The 19,594-nt window shown below is 41.8% G+C and overlaps 1 protein-coding gene across 1 annotated transcript in view; it reads left to right on the top strand.

The window, feature by feature from the left end:
• The window catches only part of GTF2H5 (general transcription factor IIH subunit 5), a 7,398-nt gene extending 1,296 nt beyond the window's left edge, over window positions 1-6,102 (top strand). The window contains exons 2-3 of the mRNA XM_019550026.1: window positions 1,377-1,494; window positions 5,707-6,102. Of these exons, the coding sequence (XP_019405571.1) occupies window positions 1,460-1,494; window positions 5,707-5,887 (216 nt within the window). The 5' untranslated portion in view covers window positions 1,377-1,459 and the 3' untranslated portion in view covers window positions 5,888-6,102. The remainder of the gene's footprint in view (window positions 1-1,376; window positions 1,495-5,706) is intronic.
• Window positions 6,103-19,594: the final 13,492 nt, after the last annotated feature.

Here is a 19,594-nt window from a genome sequence, read left to right as displayed (position 1 = left end):
TGAGCTAGATTTAATTAGGTTAGGTCTTTGCTTGTTTTTTGTGTATATGATTCATTACAGGATGGCCTGGGCATGTGTCAGTGCAAACTCTGAATGCTCACTTTGGTGAGTAAAGAGGTCGGTAGTGTAACGTGGAGTGGACAAGCAGGGCACCTGTGCCACAAGAACTGTTTGCCTCCGTCTCTGCTGCCTGCCAGCTGCCAGCCTCATTTCCTGCCTCTGATATACGTTGCCAGTGCCAGAAATGGGAATCATAGTTTTGTAGAGCTGATCTCCATTTTTTTTCTGACAAATTCAGCCTTTTTTCTTGCTCTCTGGACATAGGCTTTGGAGGCAAAAAATGGTCTGAAAGTTTTTCCTGGGAGCAGCAAACTCCACTGCCAGTCTGAAGAACTGTTATTCCCAGAACCCCATGCACTCTACGACGCTGTTGGCTTTGAATTTAAGACCCAGAGGCCTTGGTCAGGGGAGGGGGAGGTGAGCACCCTAAGACCAACCACAACGTTTTGATAATAAGCAAATTTATTGATACACAGTGATAATAGAAAAGGACCAATACAGCATTCAAGGAATTCTATACATCTGCCTAATCTTAGTGCTTTCATCAAAGTACATCTAGCCAGGACACAGCCTCCACTCTGATGCTCTCTCTTAGGTGTCCTATGTCAGAAGTCTGGAGGTGGGAGGCTGAGGCCTACGCCCCACCTCTAGTGGGGTGGATGAGACGGGCTGGTGGTGTTCCCTCTGTCCATGGTGGCCTGGGTGACCCTTCCTGGGAGACAGGGAGGAAACCCTTTGTTACTCTCAAGTCTCTGCTTTTATATTCTCCTTCCCTCCTGATGACTCTTTATCCATGGCTGTCACTGATTGATCTCTCTCTGTGGTCACACATCCACGTAGCTTTCTGGGCTTTCTCCTAATTTGGTCTGGTTCCTCAAAACTGGGTTCCTCAAAGCTTGTGTTATGGGCAGTGTAGTACATACTCCCTCTGTTCCCAGATTGTTTTCCAGACTGTGGGTTCTTGTTGGCCTTGTTGTGTTAGACAGCCTGTCTACTTGCAAGGCTGTGTGGCTGCGTGACCCAGATTCTTAGAAATCAGTTAACCCCTGCTGCTTATCTTGAACCTTTCTTACACACGCACACGCACACACACACACCTACCCTCTCTGTAAGCCAATTCCCAAAAAACAAACCTTTAAATACTATTTCTAAGCCAACAGACACGCCTAGCTCTCTGCTCTGTTTTACATCTACAACTGAGAAGGTAGGAGAGGAGGCAGGGAGAGGGTGAAAGACAGCTGCCCAAGGTGTGTTTTTTCTATGATATTCCTTTGGAAAATGTTATAGCCTGATTTTTTTTGGTTTGGTCTGTTTAGGTTTTCACCAATATCACGCAGATTCCAGAGCCAGACCTGCCTTCATTGCCTGCCCCTTCTGGCCTTTGTAAAGTGGTGAGAAGATGGTGAATGTCCTGAAAGGTGTTCTTATAGAATGGTTAGTTGTCAGGTGTACTTATTTTTCTTTTATTATTAGTAGAAGTAACACTAAAGTTTAAAATATTTCAGAACCCATGGACACTTCAGTTCCTGCTCCAGGGATACCATCATAATTAAGATGTGGAATAACAAGCAGACGCAAGAAAATATAAAATCATGGGAAGGGGAAAGAAAAACATATGTTACACAAGAGTGTTTTCATTGTTTTTCCATCTCTTTGCCTTCTCCTTACACTTGCTTATTTTCTGTTTTTGTTCTCGATGCCCTTTGCAAATAAGAGTACAGACTAGTTGATTAGTTGTCTTATTGATTGTATCTAAGTGATACATTCTGTTCACTGGGTCTGCAGGCCATATCTGCTCTTTGTTTACCCTTTCTTCTTTTCTTCTCCTTCTCCTTTCCCCAGGTAGACATCTTTCGTGAGCCATAGTAGTATGCAATTTTCACTGTAGCTTGTAATCTAGAAAAATGGGTTTAATTAGTATGCAAACAATACATTATTGCTTGTAAACAGCCAGTATGCTGCACATAATCTAAACAGCTCCCCTTAAATTAGTGATTAAGGTTCAGGTCCTCAAAATTCATTGAGCTCAAATCAAGATTTTTGTGGTATCTGCTTGTATGAGCCTGGTGGTGGCCAGGCATATGTTTTATCATGTGTTCTGCTAGAACAGCCTGAAACAGCCACAAGAATCAGAAGCGTTCTAGTGTGGTCTATTCTGAGCCCCTAGGGTTTTGTGACGCAAGTCCACAGCAATGAGGTATGAAGTGGCCACAGCACATTTAAACATTTGTCTTGGGATCATTTAAGATGGTTTTCTTGTGGATTTAGACTTCCAGAATTTGCAGTCTCTTGAGCGGAACCATAAGTGACCACTTTGATGGTCGCTCAATTTAGCTGTGATTGAGTGGAAGGCCTTGTCTTCTTTACAAGTCTTGATCATCAGACGGTTGCCTGCACTCCCAGCCCACCAATATGTGTGTGCCCATCCATGCACTTTTGGTGGCTCGACATGGCTTGGTTCAGCTGCTGTCCTGATAGAGTGCAAGGTGCACTCTGGGAAGGTACCAGTTGCTGAAGGGACCTTAGAAAAAGGTACAGGGGATTCTACATATATTCCCTGCTGGGCACTGGCAGAGTCCTTCATCCACTCAATGGAACTGTGGGGGTTTACTACTGCAGAGGTGCTTTGGGTATTGGTGCACTCCAAGATTTTCTGGCAGATCAGCCAGAAAAGTGTAGAGTTGGCCCAAATGCTTCCTTTGAGAGAAAAAATAGTAATATTTTGTTAAATTAAATATGGTAATCAGAATTGGGGTAGCCGTGTGTGAAGAATCTCTGCTTATACTTTAACTACCATCAGACCTACTATGCTATGTTAATGAATACCTTTAGGCCAGTTCATGTAATTATTCCAGTCATTGCTGTGTTCTTATTTTAACAGGTTTTGGTGACATTTAGCATTGTTTTTTGTTTTGCATAAAATCATTAGCTTTGCTTCAGTTCTCTCCACTGATCGTTTTCCTCAGGAGTAAAAAAAGCCTGAGCAGTAGAAACAAATAGGAGGGGCAAAATGAAAGGAAAGAAATGTGGGTGGGTGTTTGGAAGATCTAGTAGAGGAGGATCTTTCAATGTACATACAATGATGCTCCCTATAGTATAGTTATTTTTGCTTTCAAGCAGAGTCTGTTCTAGTGTTCTAGTTTTTGTGAAAATAAGGCAAATGTCAGAGGGAGAAAGTGGAAGTTTCTGACATGTATAATTAAGTCATATCGAGCTATTATGATAATTTATGCCAAAATGTTTAGTCTCAACTGACAGGATTTGACAAGAATTTTCAAAGTCCCAGATAAAAGGGAGACACTTTACATTTACTAGTTACCTTAGTCTCACTTTTGTTCCAGGGTCAACTTAATATGAGTCCATCTCTGCTCTTAGAACAGAGTAGCATTGCAGTTGAGAGTAACATTTGTCTGTACTCTACCCCATGACATGCTCATCTCCAGGCTTCCAGTACCTCACACATCCCTCGGATGAGTGTATGGAGTATTACTTCTGAATAGTTTTTTAAAAGCAATTCCCTCTTTCCAGTACTTGCACTTTTGGGACCATGCTTAGCATTGTATTTTGTTGAAAAGACACCTCTCCCCACACACACGCATTCATTTTTAGAGTTGATAAAAGGTGCCAGATGGAGACTGAAGTTGTCAGTTGAAATAAACAACCATGGTTGAATTTTGCACTGTATAATACTGCAATAAATACATTAGAAAACATTGCATTGAAAGATTCTCCACCCTTCTGATGCATATGCTAAGCCCCATTTTGTGGGACTGCACTGAGTACTGAAATATACTGAAGTCTTCAACAAATAGACGAACAAAGCCTTTCTGCTGAGACTGTGAAATGATGCTCCAATTAATGCCAGTTGTGATGATTTTTGTAGTGTTGACATCTGTGTCATGGGAACTGGCCTGAGACTTGCTAATTAATTTCACACAAACCACTAACCAGCAAGCAAATGCTAACATCCTGGTGCTATCAGTTTGGGTCAGTAACCTGTAGTTGGCTAAGATTCAGAAGCAGGACAGCTGGGTGTGGAAGAATGATGAATAGTAAATTAAGATGCACATGCTTATCGTGTTCAATTATCCAATCTTTTTTTTTTTGTGTTATCTTTTAATTTTCTCTCCAGACTTGTCAAGGCAAATTATATGTAACCTCTTTAAAGAAGCTCTAATTTACAAGTTTTTTCACTTTTCTCTCTGTACCCTGCAAGCTTATTTCCTCACCCAGGTCATGCTTCTACATGTTTGAGGCCAATATCTAAAATGATTTCTACACTGTCTAAAAGAATTACCTCCATTTTGTGGTCCATGTTTCACCCAAATGTGTGGAGTTTTTATTCTTAAGCTTTTTAGTAGTGGGCCATGTAGATAACAATAATATCTCAAGGAACTCTATAAATATGACATACTCTGTTCAGTCAAATACTAACATTGAAAATATTTCTGTTAGAAGATTCTGAACCACTTCATTCTAATACATACACTTCCAACAGTGTCTCTGGCCTGAGGATGTTCCAGTTGCCAGAATGAGAGAGAGACTCTTGAAACTGCCTGTCACTGAACAGTGCTTTTCCTATGTTTGTAAAAGCATTAGAATAGTGTGAAGTTTAGACTGCTAAAAATATTCATGGAACACAGTGCTTACTGCTTATAATTTTTTTCATTTTGTTACTTTGTATCACACAATCTTGTAAGTATGGCTTTTCTTATTATATGTTGTATCAGCATCCGCTCATTAAATGTTGTTTGTTTCTTCCAACATTTTACTGCTAGCTTTTAAATAAAACCTGCAGGCTGCCACCTTAGAAGAAAATGGGGTCGCCAAATAACATGTTGAACATTTATTCTTCCAAACACTGTAATAAAAATGTAGATTGAAGCTTGGGAAAGTAAAGTCAAATTATTAAATAAAGGGATACTTCCAGAAAAGCTTTTAAGCCCCATTTTTTGCTTCATATTCAATAATCCTTTTCTGCTATGCTACACTAATTTTAGCCAAATATGTTTTTTCCTGGTTTTGAGTAGCCCAGAAAAGGAATATGTAAACTGAGCCTGTTAATACATGATAGTCCTGAAAATAAACAAATTTAAGCTTAAACTGCATTGTTTGTGTTTTAATAAAACTGTCATTTTATAACAGCAATGTAGTGGCTGGTTGTTTTCAGGTCAGGCACCCAGCTTTTATTTCTCTTGTGTCTTTCAAGTTGTTCTTAGCTTCCTTCGTAAAGTGTTGCAAACACAGCACTGTTCCATCAGAACAACTCTTTAGAAAAGCCTTTGGTGGTGATGGGTGGAGATAACAAGCAGCCCTAAGAACAGACATTGCTTTCTGAGCAGCGTCAAAATTCTGGCACTCTTAGGCTACAAAAAGAAGAAACAGACCTGGTCAGAGCCTGACAATGGCTCTTGTTGCTGTGGCCTGATCTGTAACATTTGTCTGCAAAGGGGGGAATCCCCATGCTGCCCCCTCTCCACCTTACCCCCCTTGCGCATGCATACTCTGGGAATCCCCTGTGGAGGTGGATTATTATGGCAGCACAAAGGCAATATCTGTGTGCATGGTAAAGCTTTCACCTTCATGTGTTACTCTGCTGTGTCATTTGATAGTGAGGTGGATTTCAATGCATGTTTGTCTCTGCAGTGACCCAGCCATGAAGCAGTTCCTGCTGTACTTAGATGAGTCAAATGCCCTTGGAAAGAAGTTCATCATACAAGACCTGGATGAAACTCATGTTTTTGTATTGGCCGAGCTGGTTAATTTCCTCCAGGAGAGAGTGGGCGAGTTAATGGACCAGAACTCTTTTCCTATTACACAGAAGTAAGAGTCTAGGAAAGTGAGGCTGGAATTTGCCGCTCCAAAATTGCAAGCAATAGATGTGGAATTGATTCTATTATTCTTCAACATCCATGGCTGAGGAAGTTCTAGACAAAAGTGGTTACTCAAATGGATTCTTTCCTTATTAAACACTCTTAAACTGAATTTGTTTTTTCTCATTTTGAAATATGCTCTTGAATAAAAAATACACTCTTCAGAGTTTGCTAGCCCAAATGATTTTTGATGCTTACCTTCTAGTTTAGAAATATTAATGTTCCTTTAACCATTTCCATTTTTTATTTTCAAATGATCTGACTTCAAAATACATAAAGGAGTACTGTTTCTTATTTATCATGTTGTGCTTAGAATTTTGTGTGGGCTTCATCTTCTCTCAGGAGCAAGTTGAGCAGATTACAGAGTAATAGATTTTTAACTAAAGCTTCTTTATTAAAATGTTACAGTCTGTGACTGATAAAAAATCCCTTGCAAGTTAATATAAAATACTTTGATCTTATTTTAAAATTTTTATATAACAACATGAAACATTTTTTTTCTCCTGTTTAAGCTCATTTATGTACCTATCAATCATTTTCTAGCATAGCTTTTCTCTAATGTAGTACATAAATCATTGTTGTGTTCTGTATTTTTTTATATTTAACATTTAAATGAAAAACAGACTACACAGATTGGAATTTAGATGTAAAGGGTTATTCAGCTGAATATGGCTAACAGTAATTATAGAGAAATATGCCTGCAAATGATGGACCAATACCATAAGCCTGTAAAAATAAAGCAAATTCAGCAGAAGTCCTAAGAGTAGTTACTACATACCTAGGATGAGCTGCATAAACAAGAGGAAACAGTCAATTGGTGTTTTAGCTATGTAAGGAAAATAAGATTTCTTAACTTTTTTCTCCTCAAGGGAAAGCCTCCCAGAAATTCTCCTGGAGTGCAAAAATTAGTTTGAACTAGTAAGGCCCCTTCCAGACTTGGCCTATCCACCAAGTTAAGACTGCATACATAATGGTATCTGTTGAGATTTTCATTAAAAACATAGAGACTATCTAAAACACAGAGAAAATTACCGTGATATAAAGTACTGTATGACACAGAGAGGTCTGTCAGTGATTTCCCCGACCATACTACCCAAGATAGAAAATAACAAAATAGTGCCTTCTGTAAGACTTAGAAGTGATTATTTGTGAATGCAGGAGTATGGGGATATTGCTGCCAAAGATTATTTGCTTTTAGCCGGTTGCTTCTGAAAATCCTCTCTTCTATTAAGGACAATTAAATGCATGAGAAGACCATGGTTTTCAGATATATCAAACTATGTAAAGTGAATAATCGTATTTTGTCTTCTGCCTTGTGTTTCATTCTTTTAAAGCATTTGCTGTCTTAACCTAGCTCAGAACTGTCCAACTGGCAGTCTGCGGGCCACATGCAGCTTGTGTGGAGTTAAATTGTGGCCCCCTAGGCTCCTGTCCAGCTGCAGTGATGTGGGGTGTGGCTGCAATAGCAGCCTGAGGGCATTTATACACATGGGTTGAGGGGGGGGAGCCTTAATTAGAGTGGCTTCAAGAGCCCGTGCTTAAAAATGATAGAGGCACTTTAGTTAAAGTGCCCCCACCGCCATTTTTAAGCACAGGGGCATTGATATATGAGACACTGGAGTCTGCTGGTGCACAGCAATTGCCACTCTCCAGTGGACTCGATTAATTGAGTCTGCTCCAACATGCTCATATATAGGCCCGCTTAGTCTCTGAGCTGTCTCTTCCTCCTCTGGAGCTGCTTCGTGCCTCTGCCCTAGACAGTGGGGCTATGTGATAGCACAGGATGCTGAGGGTGGCCCTGGGATGTAGGGTCTGGGGAATTGCAGCACACAATGTAGTGGTGGGGCACCAGTGTGCAATGCAGAGGGTGGGATTGCAGGTACACATTGCATTGGAGGGGGTGCCTTTGTGGCGGGGCAGAGTAGAGGGGTTGCAGGCACACTGTGCAGCAGGAGGGAGGGTCATAGGCACACAGTGTAGTGGTGGAGGTGCACAGTGCACCAGATGGGTTGTGTTGGGGTGCTCAGTACAGCTATAGGGGGTGGGGGCATCCACAGTGTGTGAAATCTGGGGACCTATGGCTCACTCTGGTATGGACCTCACTAGTGTCCACCAGCTGGAAGCTGAACAGCCCTGATCTAGCTTGTAAAAGGTGTTAGACGTGACTTTAAACTCCAGAAGTTTATCTTCCATTTTGTCTTATCAAAGAACTGCATTACAATCCTAAACGATTTTCGAACAAGGTTTTAATAAAGGGTGAGCACCCTCAGCAAATTATTTTTTTTTAGGCTCTCATTAAACCCCTCCCTAGCTTGTAGGAATGTAAACAATTTAAAAAAATTCTGTTTAATCTGTTGTAATTACAACAGATAAATGATTAGTTGGTATAGCTACCCCTGGCTTGGCCCACCCTCTGGGGTGCCTCTGCTCAACCCAGCACCAGGAGGGTGCTTCCAGCCTCCTGAAGTACAGCAGGGACTCAGCAGCTTCCTGGGCCCTGGCTTCTTATGCCCACGCATCATGATGATCTGGGCAGGCAGATGTGTTCTGTCTGGTTCTGGGTGCAGACCAGGAGGGTGAATGGGGCACTGTGAGGCTGAGCTGTACCCCCTACCTCTGCCTGGCTCTGCAGCTGTTGTGTGTCCAGCCAGGAGGCCTGAGCCCAGGCTGCTCATGGCAGGTGGCAGGGAAGCTCCAAGAGACTGCACTGAGGCCTGTGGACCCTAGCTATAGGTACTAGTCCCCCCTCTCTGCACCCCTTGCTCCTCCTGTCTGTTCTGCCCCCTTCCAGATCCTACTGGGGCACTAAGCCTTCCTTCCTTCTCCTCCCTGCTGGATTGTGCCCCACCCCTTGCTAAACATTAAACTGGTAAGCTATAATTGGTTATCACTGGGCTTATCGGTTAAATGATTAATTGTTTAACCATTCACCTCCCTACTAATTACAGGCTATAATATTCTGTCTGTGAAGAACTTTTGATCTAAAGGGTTATGTCTTTTTGTGATGTTTAACTTTGTGTTATATCAGCATGTTACATGCATTTAGTTTTAGTTTATTGTTTGTGTTTAAGAGTTAACAAAGAAATATAGAGGGGCAAGAAGGAAGAAGATGCTTAGCTACCTGGCTTGTAGAGTTTGAGCTTTTATGGTCTTTGCCCCATTTTCTTTGTATAGCAATTATAACTGGATCCAGACTTTAAGACTGAGGCTTTCCTACTCCCAGCAAGCCTCACATTGGTTTCCCTTTCATAAGCTCACCATCTTTATTTGAAACAATGGAAAAAAAGAATACATTTAAACTGATCAAAAGGTCAAATCTGCAGCTCTGTCTCTGATCCAAGAAACAAAGTTGTGTGTAGTTGGTGAGGAAGAAAAGTACTCTTACCATATCTTGGAATCGCTATCGAGCCTACTTCAAAGACTGAATTTGGTAACATTTACAGGCTTAGATGATTGTCCCTTATTACAGGAATCTATGGTCAGGACCCTGTTAGAGCTAGGTTAGGAGAGCACATGCTTTAAGAAATGGAACTCAAGCCACAAGACAAATACTTACGGACTCGGCCACTGCTAGAGGGGGACAAAGTCCCATGCTGAGTTGATTATGCTACCAGTGGGACAATTATAGTTTTGAGAATCATATCAGTTATGTATAGCATGTACATTTTATAGGACATCTTTTTTTATCATTTAAACTTGAATGAGACTCCTTTCTTGAAACTGTTTCATCATAATCAGATGTCTTTTACTTCTCAATGTGAAAGTATATATGTTTATGGTAAACCTGATGTATAGTATTTGGGGCTATGAAGACTAACAGGAACTCAGCATTTACTAGCATTTAAATGCTCTACACTTTCATTGTATTCTTGTGTTCTTTTAAGTATATTATAAGCAACAAACTATCTATTTAGAAAGTGAATTTCTACAGAAGAGAAATACCACTTGTAAGTACATTGAGAAGGAAAAAATACTGCCAATCAGTTGCAAGGAGAGATTTTTTTAGGAATAAAAACTTAATAGCAGTGCTAAAAAATCATAGAAACAACAGTCTTTAAATCTCTGAATCAAGGTAACATAATCCCTTAACATGAGTACCATTCTTAGCATTCATACAGCTACTTGTAATCACATGGCAGTACATAGTGGAGAAGGTGAACAGTATCTTCTTATAGAGAAAAGAAAAAGTAATATTAGTACCTAATGGGGTTAATGCTGAACTGAGATTTCCCAGTGATGATGTATTCAAAGGCATATATACTAAACAATAATAGTGTAAATGTTCCAGGACGACTCTGTTCCTGGCTTTGTTTTCTTGTCTTGTGGCATTATCATCCATTAATCTCTCATCAGCACAGTGGTATGCATTTGCTGCCAAGTCAAAGCTGAATGTGCACATAGGAAAGCCTGCTTTTTATTGAATGTTAGTCAGGAGTGTTGTTTGATTTCACATAAAGGAGCTTGGCCCTTTTTGTGGATGGTTGATAGTCCATTTTGTTCTTTTATACAGTTCTGACAGGACATGAGGTGTGCTTTGCAATCAAATATTGATAGTTTTATAACATCAATCTCTGGAAATCTCTGATTATGCAAAACAGTTTGCCACTTGAGTCAGCAATGAAGCATGGCAATTTAGAAGTGGCATACTGTAGCCATAGATAAGATATGGACCTTGACCTATACAGAAATAGTGTCATTTGAGATGCATATTATGAATGAGACATAGATCCATGACTATAGAATATTTTTAGAAAGGTAAATCGAACCATTTAGTAATTACCAAAATTATTCCATTCAATCACTTGTTGAAGGTAACTATTTTGGCCAAGATTGTTGCCTAGAATGTCGACCAGTACTGTCTCCTTATACTCCTCTGTCTGCTTGTACCATATGATGTCTTTTCTTATACTATATACTATTTGAAGCAAGAACGGTCATTTTGTTCTGTTTTTATATAGCATTTCACACATGGGGTGCTGGAGAACCTGGTTCATGATAAGAGCTTCTAAGTGTTACTTAATACAAATAAAAGAAATTATAACAATTCTGTACTCTTCTTCCACCAAAAAATCGTCAGTTCCATATTCTTTCCCACAGTTCCACTAATCCTAGTCCTTCCTGGTCCATCATGTTTCCATCTTCTCCAGCACATAGATTCATAGATTGTTAGGGGCTGGAAGGGACCTTGTAGATCAAGTGACCCCAGTGAGGTGACTGTCCAGTCTCCTTTTGAAGATTTGTGGGGTAGATGACTGCACCACCACTGGAGGGAGTTTATTCCACCATCTGGACACCCCAACTGTGAAGGAGTTTTTCCTGAAATTGAGCCTGAAGCGGCCTTCCAGAAGTTTGTAGTATCCATTGCTCTTGGTCTTACCTAGGGGTGCCCAAGTGAATAGCTGTTCATTGGGTTCTTGATGTACTCCCCTGATGTAGCAGTAAGCCACTACCAAGTCCCCTCCCTAGGCTGAAGCCTTCTGTTCTGTAGGCTGAAGAGGCCCAAGTCCCTCATCCTCTCCTCATATGGCTTGTCTTGCAAGTCCCTGATCATACAGGAGGCTCTTTTCTGGAGCCTCTCAAGTTTTTCCACATCCTTGAAGTGCGGCGCCCAGAACTGGACACACTACTCCAGCTGCAGTCTCACCAGTGCGGAGTACAGTGGGACTATCACATCCTTAGGTTTGGACGAGATGCAATGGTTAATGCATGCCAGCGTGTTGTTTGCCCTGCTGGCCACAGCATCGCACTGCCAACTCACATTAATGCAATGGTTGATCACTACCCCTAGGTCCCTTTCAGCCGTGGTGCAAGTCAAATTGTTGCCACTGAGCTTGTAGGTATGTTGAGGTTTGTTTGCCCCGAGATGGAGCACCTTACTTCTGAGTGTTGAACTTCATCTGGTTCCGGTTCACCCAACTCTCCAGCCTGTCCAGGTCCACCTGTATCTGCAACCTATCTTCTGGCATGACCACGCTCCCTCATAACTTGGTGTTGTCCGCAAACTCGGCCAGCGAGCTTTTCACCCCCACATCCAAATCATTGATAAAGATGTTGAAAAACACCGGTTCAAGCATGGACCCCTGAGGGACACCACTGGACTCTTCTCACCAGGACAACAGATCTGTTCATGAGAACTCTCTGGATCCTACCCTGTGGCCAGTTTTCCACCTGCTGAACTGCTGAGCAGTTAAGCCCACAGTCTTCCAATTTTTCCACAAGGATATTGTGAGATACTAGATGAAAACCCTTTTGGAAGTCTACAGGGGTGTAGGTTGTAGCTGTGTTGGTCTAAGGACATAGGCAGACAAGGTTCTTTGGGTGAATCTGATATTTTTTATTAGACCAACTTAAATAGTTAGAAAACAATTTTTAATCAAGCTTTCAGGTTCAAAAACCCTTCATCAGGCTAAGGAAGTTTCAGCAGTTGGTGTGTGCTCTTCCTGGGTGGAATGAAAAGTAAAGCCAGAGGCTGGGCTTGTATGCATGCAAGATAGGCAGTCAGTGAAGATGTAGATTGAGGAGTCAATGTGTGAGAGACAGGGTGGGTGTGGGGGAGAGAAGGGGGATGAGTAGTGGAGAGAAGTACCTGACGAGTCAGAAGTCAGGCAGGTTATAATGTGTCATAAATCCAATGTCTATATTGTCCATGATTTTTAGTATCCAGGAGGTTGTTGAAATGGAGTTCCAAGGCTCGTCTCTGGGAAGTGTTTCGTAAGTTTCCTTTGAGGATCAGGACTGAGAGATTGGAAAGAGAGTGATTTTCTTGTGAGAAATGTGCCCCCATTGGGTATTCTGGGTACTGGGTATTCCTGTCTTTGATAGATTTCCGGTGTGCGTTCATTCTGGCATGCAGTTGTTGTTTGGTCTCTCCTACGTATTTTCCATCAGGGCATTTGGTGCATTGGATGAGATACATTACATTTCTGGAGGTGCATCTGTAAGATCTAGGAATGCTGATGGCTCTGTTGTGGGGTGTAGTAATTGTGGGGGTGATGGAGATGTGTTGGCGGTTTTTGCATTTTTTGTCATGGAATGGTCTGGATCCATTTGGTGTGTTCTGTGTCTGAGGAAGCTTGCTTCTGGTGATGAGGTTAGTGAGGTTTGGTGCTTGTTTGAAAGCTAGGATGGGTTGCTCTGGGAAGATTTCATTAAGAATAGGGTCTCTTTCTAGTATGGGTTGCAATTGTTTGAGGATTTTCCATATAGATTCGAAGGAGGGGTGATATGTCATAATTAGCGGTGTGTGATTTGTGGTGGTTTTTCTTCTGTACTGCAGCAGTTCTTCCCGTGGTATCCAGGTGGCTCTTTCAAATGTGCAATCTACCTCTCTGAAGGCGTGTCCTTGTTGGGTGAAAACCTTTTTAAGATTGGTGAGGTGGCAATCCTGGGTGTTCTTTTCAGTGCAAATTGGTTGGTATGTGAGGGCTTGGCTGTATATCACAGCTTTTTTGGTGTGTTTAGGGTGATAGCCTGTTATGTGCAGATACGTATGTTGGTCTGTGGGTTTCTTGTATAACGTGGTCTGTATTTTGTCATTCTGGATAGTGATCACCATATCTAAAAAGGAGGTGGTGCTGGAGTATTCTAGAGGAAGTTGGATGGAGGGATGGTGATTGTTGAATTTCTGATGGAACTCAATCAGAGATTGCAGGTTTTCAGTCCAAATGATGAAGATGTATCTTACATATCTTAAGTATAGCAAGGGTTTGATGGTGCAGTTCTTCAGGAAATCTTCTTCCAGGTGGCTCATAAAAAAGTTGGCCTACTGTGGGGCCATTTTGATGCCCATAGCTGTTCCCATCGTCTGGAGGAAGTGTTGGTTACTAAAAGTGAAATTGTTGTGTGTGAGGATGAAGTGTATAAGGTCAGTAATACCTTTGGGCTTGTATTCTGAGTTGTAATCTACATATCTTCCTGTAGATATGTAAGGCAGGCTTGGATGCCATCCTGGTGTGGAATGTTGGTATACAGGCTGGTAACGTCCATGGTTGCTAGAAGGGTGCTGCTGGGAAGGTGGTCTGTTTTTAAGTTTGCGTAGAAAGTCTGTAGTGTCTTGGACAAAACTTGCTCTGTGGGTGACAAGCAGTTTTAGGATTGATTCAATGAAACCTGATATTTCCTCAGTTAGGGTCCCATGGTTGGATATGATAGTTCTTCTGGGGTTCCCTTGTTTGTGGGAGCATGTAAAAAGTCCCTTAGTTAGATAGCGGGGGGATCAAGGTCTGTAGTTTTTCTTGTAGTCCTCATGGAAATGATTTGATGGTATTGTTGAGTTTCTTGGTGAAAAGGGGAGTAGGATCTTCTTGTAGTTCTTTGTAGTAGGTGGTGTCAGAGAGTTGTCTGTTGGCTTCCTTTATGTAGTCTTTTTGGAAGTCTAGGTATATAATGTTGACCTTCTCTCTCCCATGTCCAGGTGGTGAGAGACCTGATCATAGAAGGAGATGAGATTGGTAAGACAAGACCTACCCACGATGAACCCATGTTGGCTGTCATTCAGAATCTTACCCTCAACAAGCATATCACACATAGATTCTTTAATGAGTTTTTCCAGGATTTTCCCTGGGATGGAGGTTAGGCTGATTGGCCTATAGTTGCCCTGGTGCTCCCTCTTCCCCTTCTTGAAGATGGACACAATATTGGTCCTCTTCCAATCCTCAGGGATCTCCCCTGTGTGCTACGATTTCTAAAAGAGTTTCGCCAGGGGTTCCACAATGACTTCAGCCAGCTCCACCAAGATTCTCAGGTGAAGTCCATCTGGTTCTGTTGACTTATAAATGTTTAGCATTTCTAGTTGGTTTTGCACCAGCTCAGCCTCCACAGTGGGAAAGCTATCATTCCTACCATGCCCCCTGTGATTCGTATCTCGCTTGTCTTTCCCCTTGGTCTGGTGAAATACTGAACAAAAGTGGGCATTCAGGAGTTCAGTTTTTTTTCCTGAGTGTCTGTTACCAGCTGTCCTGAGGTGTTAAGCAGGGACCCCATGCTTCAATTTGTTTTTCTTCTGCTCTCTACATACCTAAAGGAGGACTTCTTATTGTCTTGGACTCCCTTTGCTAACTTAAACTCAGTTGCCTCCTTAGCTTTCCTAATCATTTCCCTACAAGTGCAGACCACTGTTGTATAGTCCTCCTTGAGGATTGTCCTTCGCTTCCACTGTGTGTATGCCTCTTCTTTATTTTTCAAGATGACCACAATGTCCCTATTGGGCCAGGAGGGCTTGCCAGTCCTTCTGCTACTTTCCACTTCACAGGAACAGTTTTCTTTTGTGCTTCGAGGATCATGTCCTTGAGGAACAACCACTCTTCGTGCACCCCATTCACCTTCCATCCCTGGTCCCACATCATTAATGCCCTGAGCCTGTTGAAGTCAGTATTTTTTAAGTCCAGGACTTCAGTTGTGCTAATTGATTTGTCAGCCTTGCAGCAGACAGTGAACCTGATGAGCTTATGGTCACTGTTGCTCAGGGTACCCTCAATGGTCAAGCCACACACCAGATCATCTCCTTTGGCCAAGACCAAGTCTAGGAGAGCAGTACCTCTGGTTGGCCCTTGCACTTCCTGGGGCAGAAAGAGCTCCTCGGTTACAGTTAAGCTACATGACTGATCTGACCTAACCGAGTGTTCCTCCCAATCTAGGTAATTGAAGTCACTCATGACAACCAAGTCCCTTGCACATGCAGCCTCTGTCAGTTCTTGTGAGAACTCCAGATCAAGGTCTCCTCCCCTTGGTTTGGTGGCGTGTAGTAAATACCCACAGTTAGGTTTCTCTCGCCTTCTTTCCCTGCCTCCCCCCCCCGAAGCTTGACCCAGAGGGTTTCAGGCTACTTATCTTTGGAGCCAATGTCAGCCTCCAGTGAGGTGTACCACTCTTTTGCAGCTACCTCTCCTCCTTTTCTCCCTGCTCGGTCTCTTCTGTGCAGGGTGTAGCCATCTATGACTATGCTCCAATCATGTGAGGAGTCTCACCAGGTCTTTGTGATCCCTACCAGGTCATATTGCCCACTAGAGAGCAGGATAGAGTTTCCTACAGCCGCATACAAGCAATAGTGGAAGTTGTGTGCCCTTTGGTGTTGCTGACAGTAGTGGTGGCAAGTTAATGTCTCTTGACTCGGTGGTGTGTCATTGGTAAGGTGCTTCTACAAAATACTTTGTGGAAAACCCCGGCCATTGAGGCTGTGCATTCTTCCAGAAAAGAAGGGTAAGCAGTTGCACCCAATGGTGTGTTTCCTCATCTAAAACATCTTACAGTCAAGGAGAGAGGCAGCATCCCTGAGAAAACAAATGAGTAATGCTTTTTCTGGAAATATTCTCTAGAAATATATTGATGCTAAGGCACACTGTACAATCTTTGTAACTAAATGTGTTTGTATATGTACCTTGAAAGATGTCTTTCCTGTCCTACTCTCCTCCAAAAAGACTTTTTAAAAAAACCCTAGCATCTGATTGATCTATCCTGGAGCATTTCAACTACAAGAGGTAGTATGTGGAAATACTGTATGACCCTTAAGTATAAAAATAATCTCTGGTAAGGCTATACTACCAGCACCCAGAAGAGAAGCGTTACCCCAATTTTTGCATGATCCTGTGGGAGAATTATTTCATACGCTTCTGTAAAACTATATTATCCACTGCTGTGTTACCTTGAGAACTACCAAGTAGCATCACAATTCTGCTTAATCATTGCAGCCTAAATATAAAGTTATTGTTTGCTTACTAAAAACATTTATACATGTTGAGTGCTAAATTCTCATGGGCTTTGTGTTTGTGAAGTGCTGGAGCATAAAACTGTCAATTCATTTCCCCCCAATATATTAGGATAAAACAATTCTCATTAGACTCTTGATGTCTCAAAATCAGGGAAGTTCTTTCTTTAATTAAAACTTCTATTAATGGCACTGATCAAATGTCATAGATCAGAAAGAAATCACTCTTCACAGAATCAATCAGAGGAATTGTTGAACCAATAACCATCTGATGAGCTGTTAGATAAACTGAAAGTATTTTCCTTTCCTGCAACATTCCCTGTTGGCAAGGCCGATTTCTGTGCACAGTTGTGAGTTTTCTTCCTTTCTTGCATCATTATGGTTGGCTTCCACTGTTCTATGCATTTTGAATATTAAATTCTAGCACTCATTTTTATATAACTATTCAGTATGACAACAAGTGTTACAGACTGTACTTTGATCAGAAATAGTTTCTTAAGGGCAAACTTGTTGACTGGTCCCAAAAATCAGAGAGGGGAGCAACGTTTTAAAGGTCTGTTAGGTTCTGTGAAGGCTATGTTGTCTGCTAAACAATGTGTCCTATTTTGTAAATAACAATATACCGTATTATATATTATTCTATATAATATATCGCATTCCAAAGGACTGCTCCAATGTGCTTCATCAGCAGAGCTAGAACATTTAGGTCCATCAGACAGACCTCTGCACTTGAGATGACAGAGTAAATGATAGCAAAAGTAAGTTGTCAGCCTCTGTGTAGGTTGGCACGCTTACCATTGAGTTTCACAGGAATTGGCTGCCTGGAAAAGATGTTGAAGCAAAGAAGGCATTTTATTATTTTCCAGACCATTGGGGGCCAAGCTTTGTGGCAGGCATGCCACAAATTAACCTCACATCCTCACTGAGTGCCATTCTGAATCCTTTCCTATGCCCAATCTGCTGCTCTCCTTGTCTCTGTGCCCCCTGCCCAAACTCCTGCTCTGCTTTCTGCTCCCTGCATCATCTTCTGCTCCCTGCATCATCTTCTGCTCTGCCTTCCTGCTCTATCTGCTGCTGTGCTGCCTGTCTCCTCCCTGATCTGTTGCATGCTACATGCAGAACCTGCCTGTGGCACTTGTGCCTCAGGTTGGCCACTACTGGTCTAGATCAGCAGTGTCAAATATGCACTCCATGTACCAGATGTAGTTCACAGAACACAGGGAGCTGCCTGGTCCCCCATCTCAAGCCCAGGAGCCCCCACACTCAGGCACATGGAGACAGGGGAGCAGCCAGCCCAGGCCTGCCTGCTCCCCCACCTCAAGACACACTGCCTCAGTCAGCCAAGGGTGGCTGACTGGGGCTCAGGGTGCCACAGTGTGGGGGCTCCACAGCATGCAGAGATAGGGGAACAAGCAGCCCTGGGTTATCTGCTCACTTATCTCAACATTTGTCCTGGCACACAGCACTTTAGTGTGCTTTGTTACACTTTTTTTTAGGGAGTTTTTTTGCTACTTCAAAATCCTGGTAGCCCTAGGGCTTCTAATTAGCTGCAAGCAGTTTGTGCAACATGTGCAGTTTGTGGCACTGCAAAGAGGTTTGCAGTACCACAAACCGCATGTTCCTGCATGGCTATATCTGGCAGATAAGGGTTAAATAATAGGGTAAATAATGAATACAATATGGTGTGGTATAGTTGGAGTGGTATTCATTAGTTTGGGCTGAGCAAATTAGTTGTTTCTGGAACATGATGGCAGAACACCTCAAGCAACAGAGGCTTGAGTTTGAGCATCTGCACATGTCAAAGGTTGCTCTGAGTTGACCCAGGTGCAAATAGGCAACTGCCAATCTAGTTTGGGAGAATCAAACGTGGCTGGCATATATCTAGCTAGATATATGCTGTCTGTATCACTCCATTGTATCCTGCTGGCTGTAGAACCATGTTAGCCTTATGGGCTGCTACACTTAGACTTTTGACACTAGTGGCAAAGCCAGAAATGAGGTAAATAAGTCATAGCAGCAAGGATGGTAGTAACTGAGGACCATAGAACAGATTTCTATTCACTCTAAAGGGTACAGGATCAGGATCTAGAGCACTTAATTATACAGATTGAACAATATAAAAAAAAAGTCCTAATAATATTTTTAAATCTCTTCAGAACAAATCTAAAATAGTTTTTGTAACATACTTAAAACCTAGGAAACTCATGATAATGCACACTGTTAAGGCTTTTGTCAACACTCATTTGGGAAATCCTGTGTAACTCATTTGTGACTTCATCTCAAGTTTATGCTGATAAAGTCATTATTTCCCTCTCGTTCTCTCCCTCTCTCTCTGTCACATATCTTTCGACAATTTCTGTATTCAGGCCACATGGAAATATCTCTGGAAAGGAGAAGACAGTTAATTTAATTTTAAAAAGTGTACGATTACGTAAGTATTTTGATGTGGCACAGTAGCTAGCAGCTGAAGCAGGCTTGCAAGGAAATTTTCTCAGTACTTTGCATACAAAATGTCACAGCACTGGAAGGCTTGTACCCAGATTTTTGGTAATACTCAGAGTTAATTCACCTAAAGAGACTCTTATTTTGGCCATTAAATTTTACTCTCTGAATAAAGATCAATCAAAGAGTCAGCATATATATTTATAGCCGAGCAATTTGACCAATTACAGGTCCAATAAAAGATTGATTTTTATGATAATGTCTATGATTCTGAAAGCTTTATGCTAATGCATATAATTGTGAAAATGTTGCCAAAAAACTTCCTGTTATAATACAGTTATATCTGCATCTTTCATTTCCACTGATAGATTGTGTATATCTTTGCTATCTTGTACCTGGGGAGAAGCTATGAGGGTAATTTTATATCAGATGTGCTCAGTAAATGACATTGACACTGTAGCCAAAGATAAGCTGTGAGTTTGCATTGTCTTTCTTTCCACACATTTTTTTTTTTTTT

The sequence above is a fragment of the Crocodylus porosus genome, unplaced genomic scaffold (genome assembly GCF_001723895.1).
Source record: "Crocodylus porosus isolate Cpor-Errol unplaced genomic scaffold, CroPor_comp1, whole genome shotgun sequence".
NCBI classification, from domain to species: domain Eukaryota; kingdom Metazoa; phylum Chordata; order Crocodylia; family Crocodylidae; genus Crocodylus; species Crocodylus porosus.
This window is presented reverse-complemented; position numbering and strand designations above follow the sequence as displayed.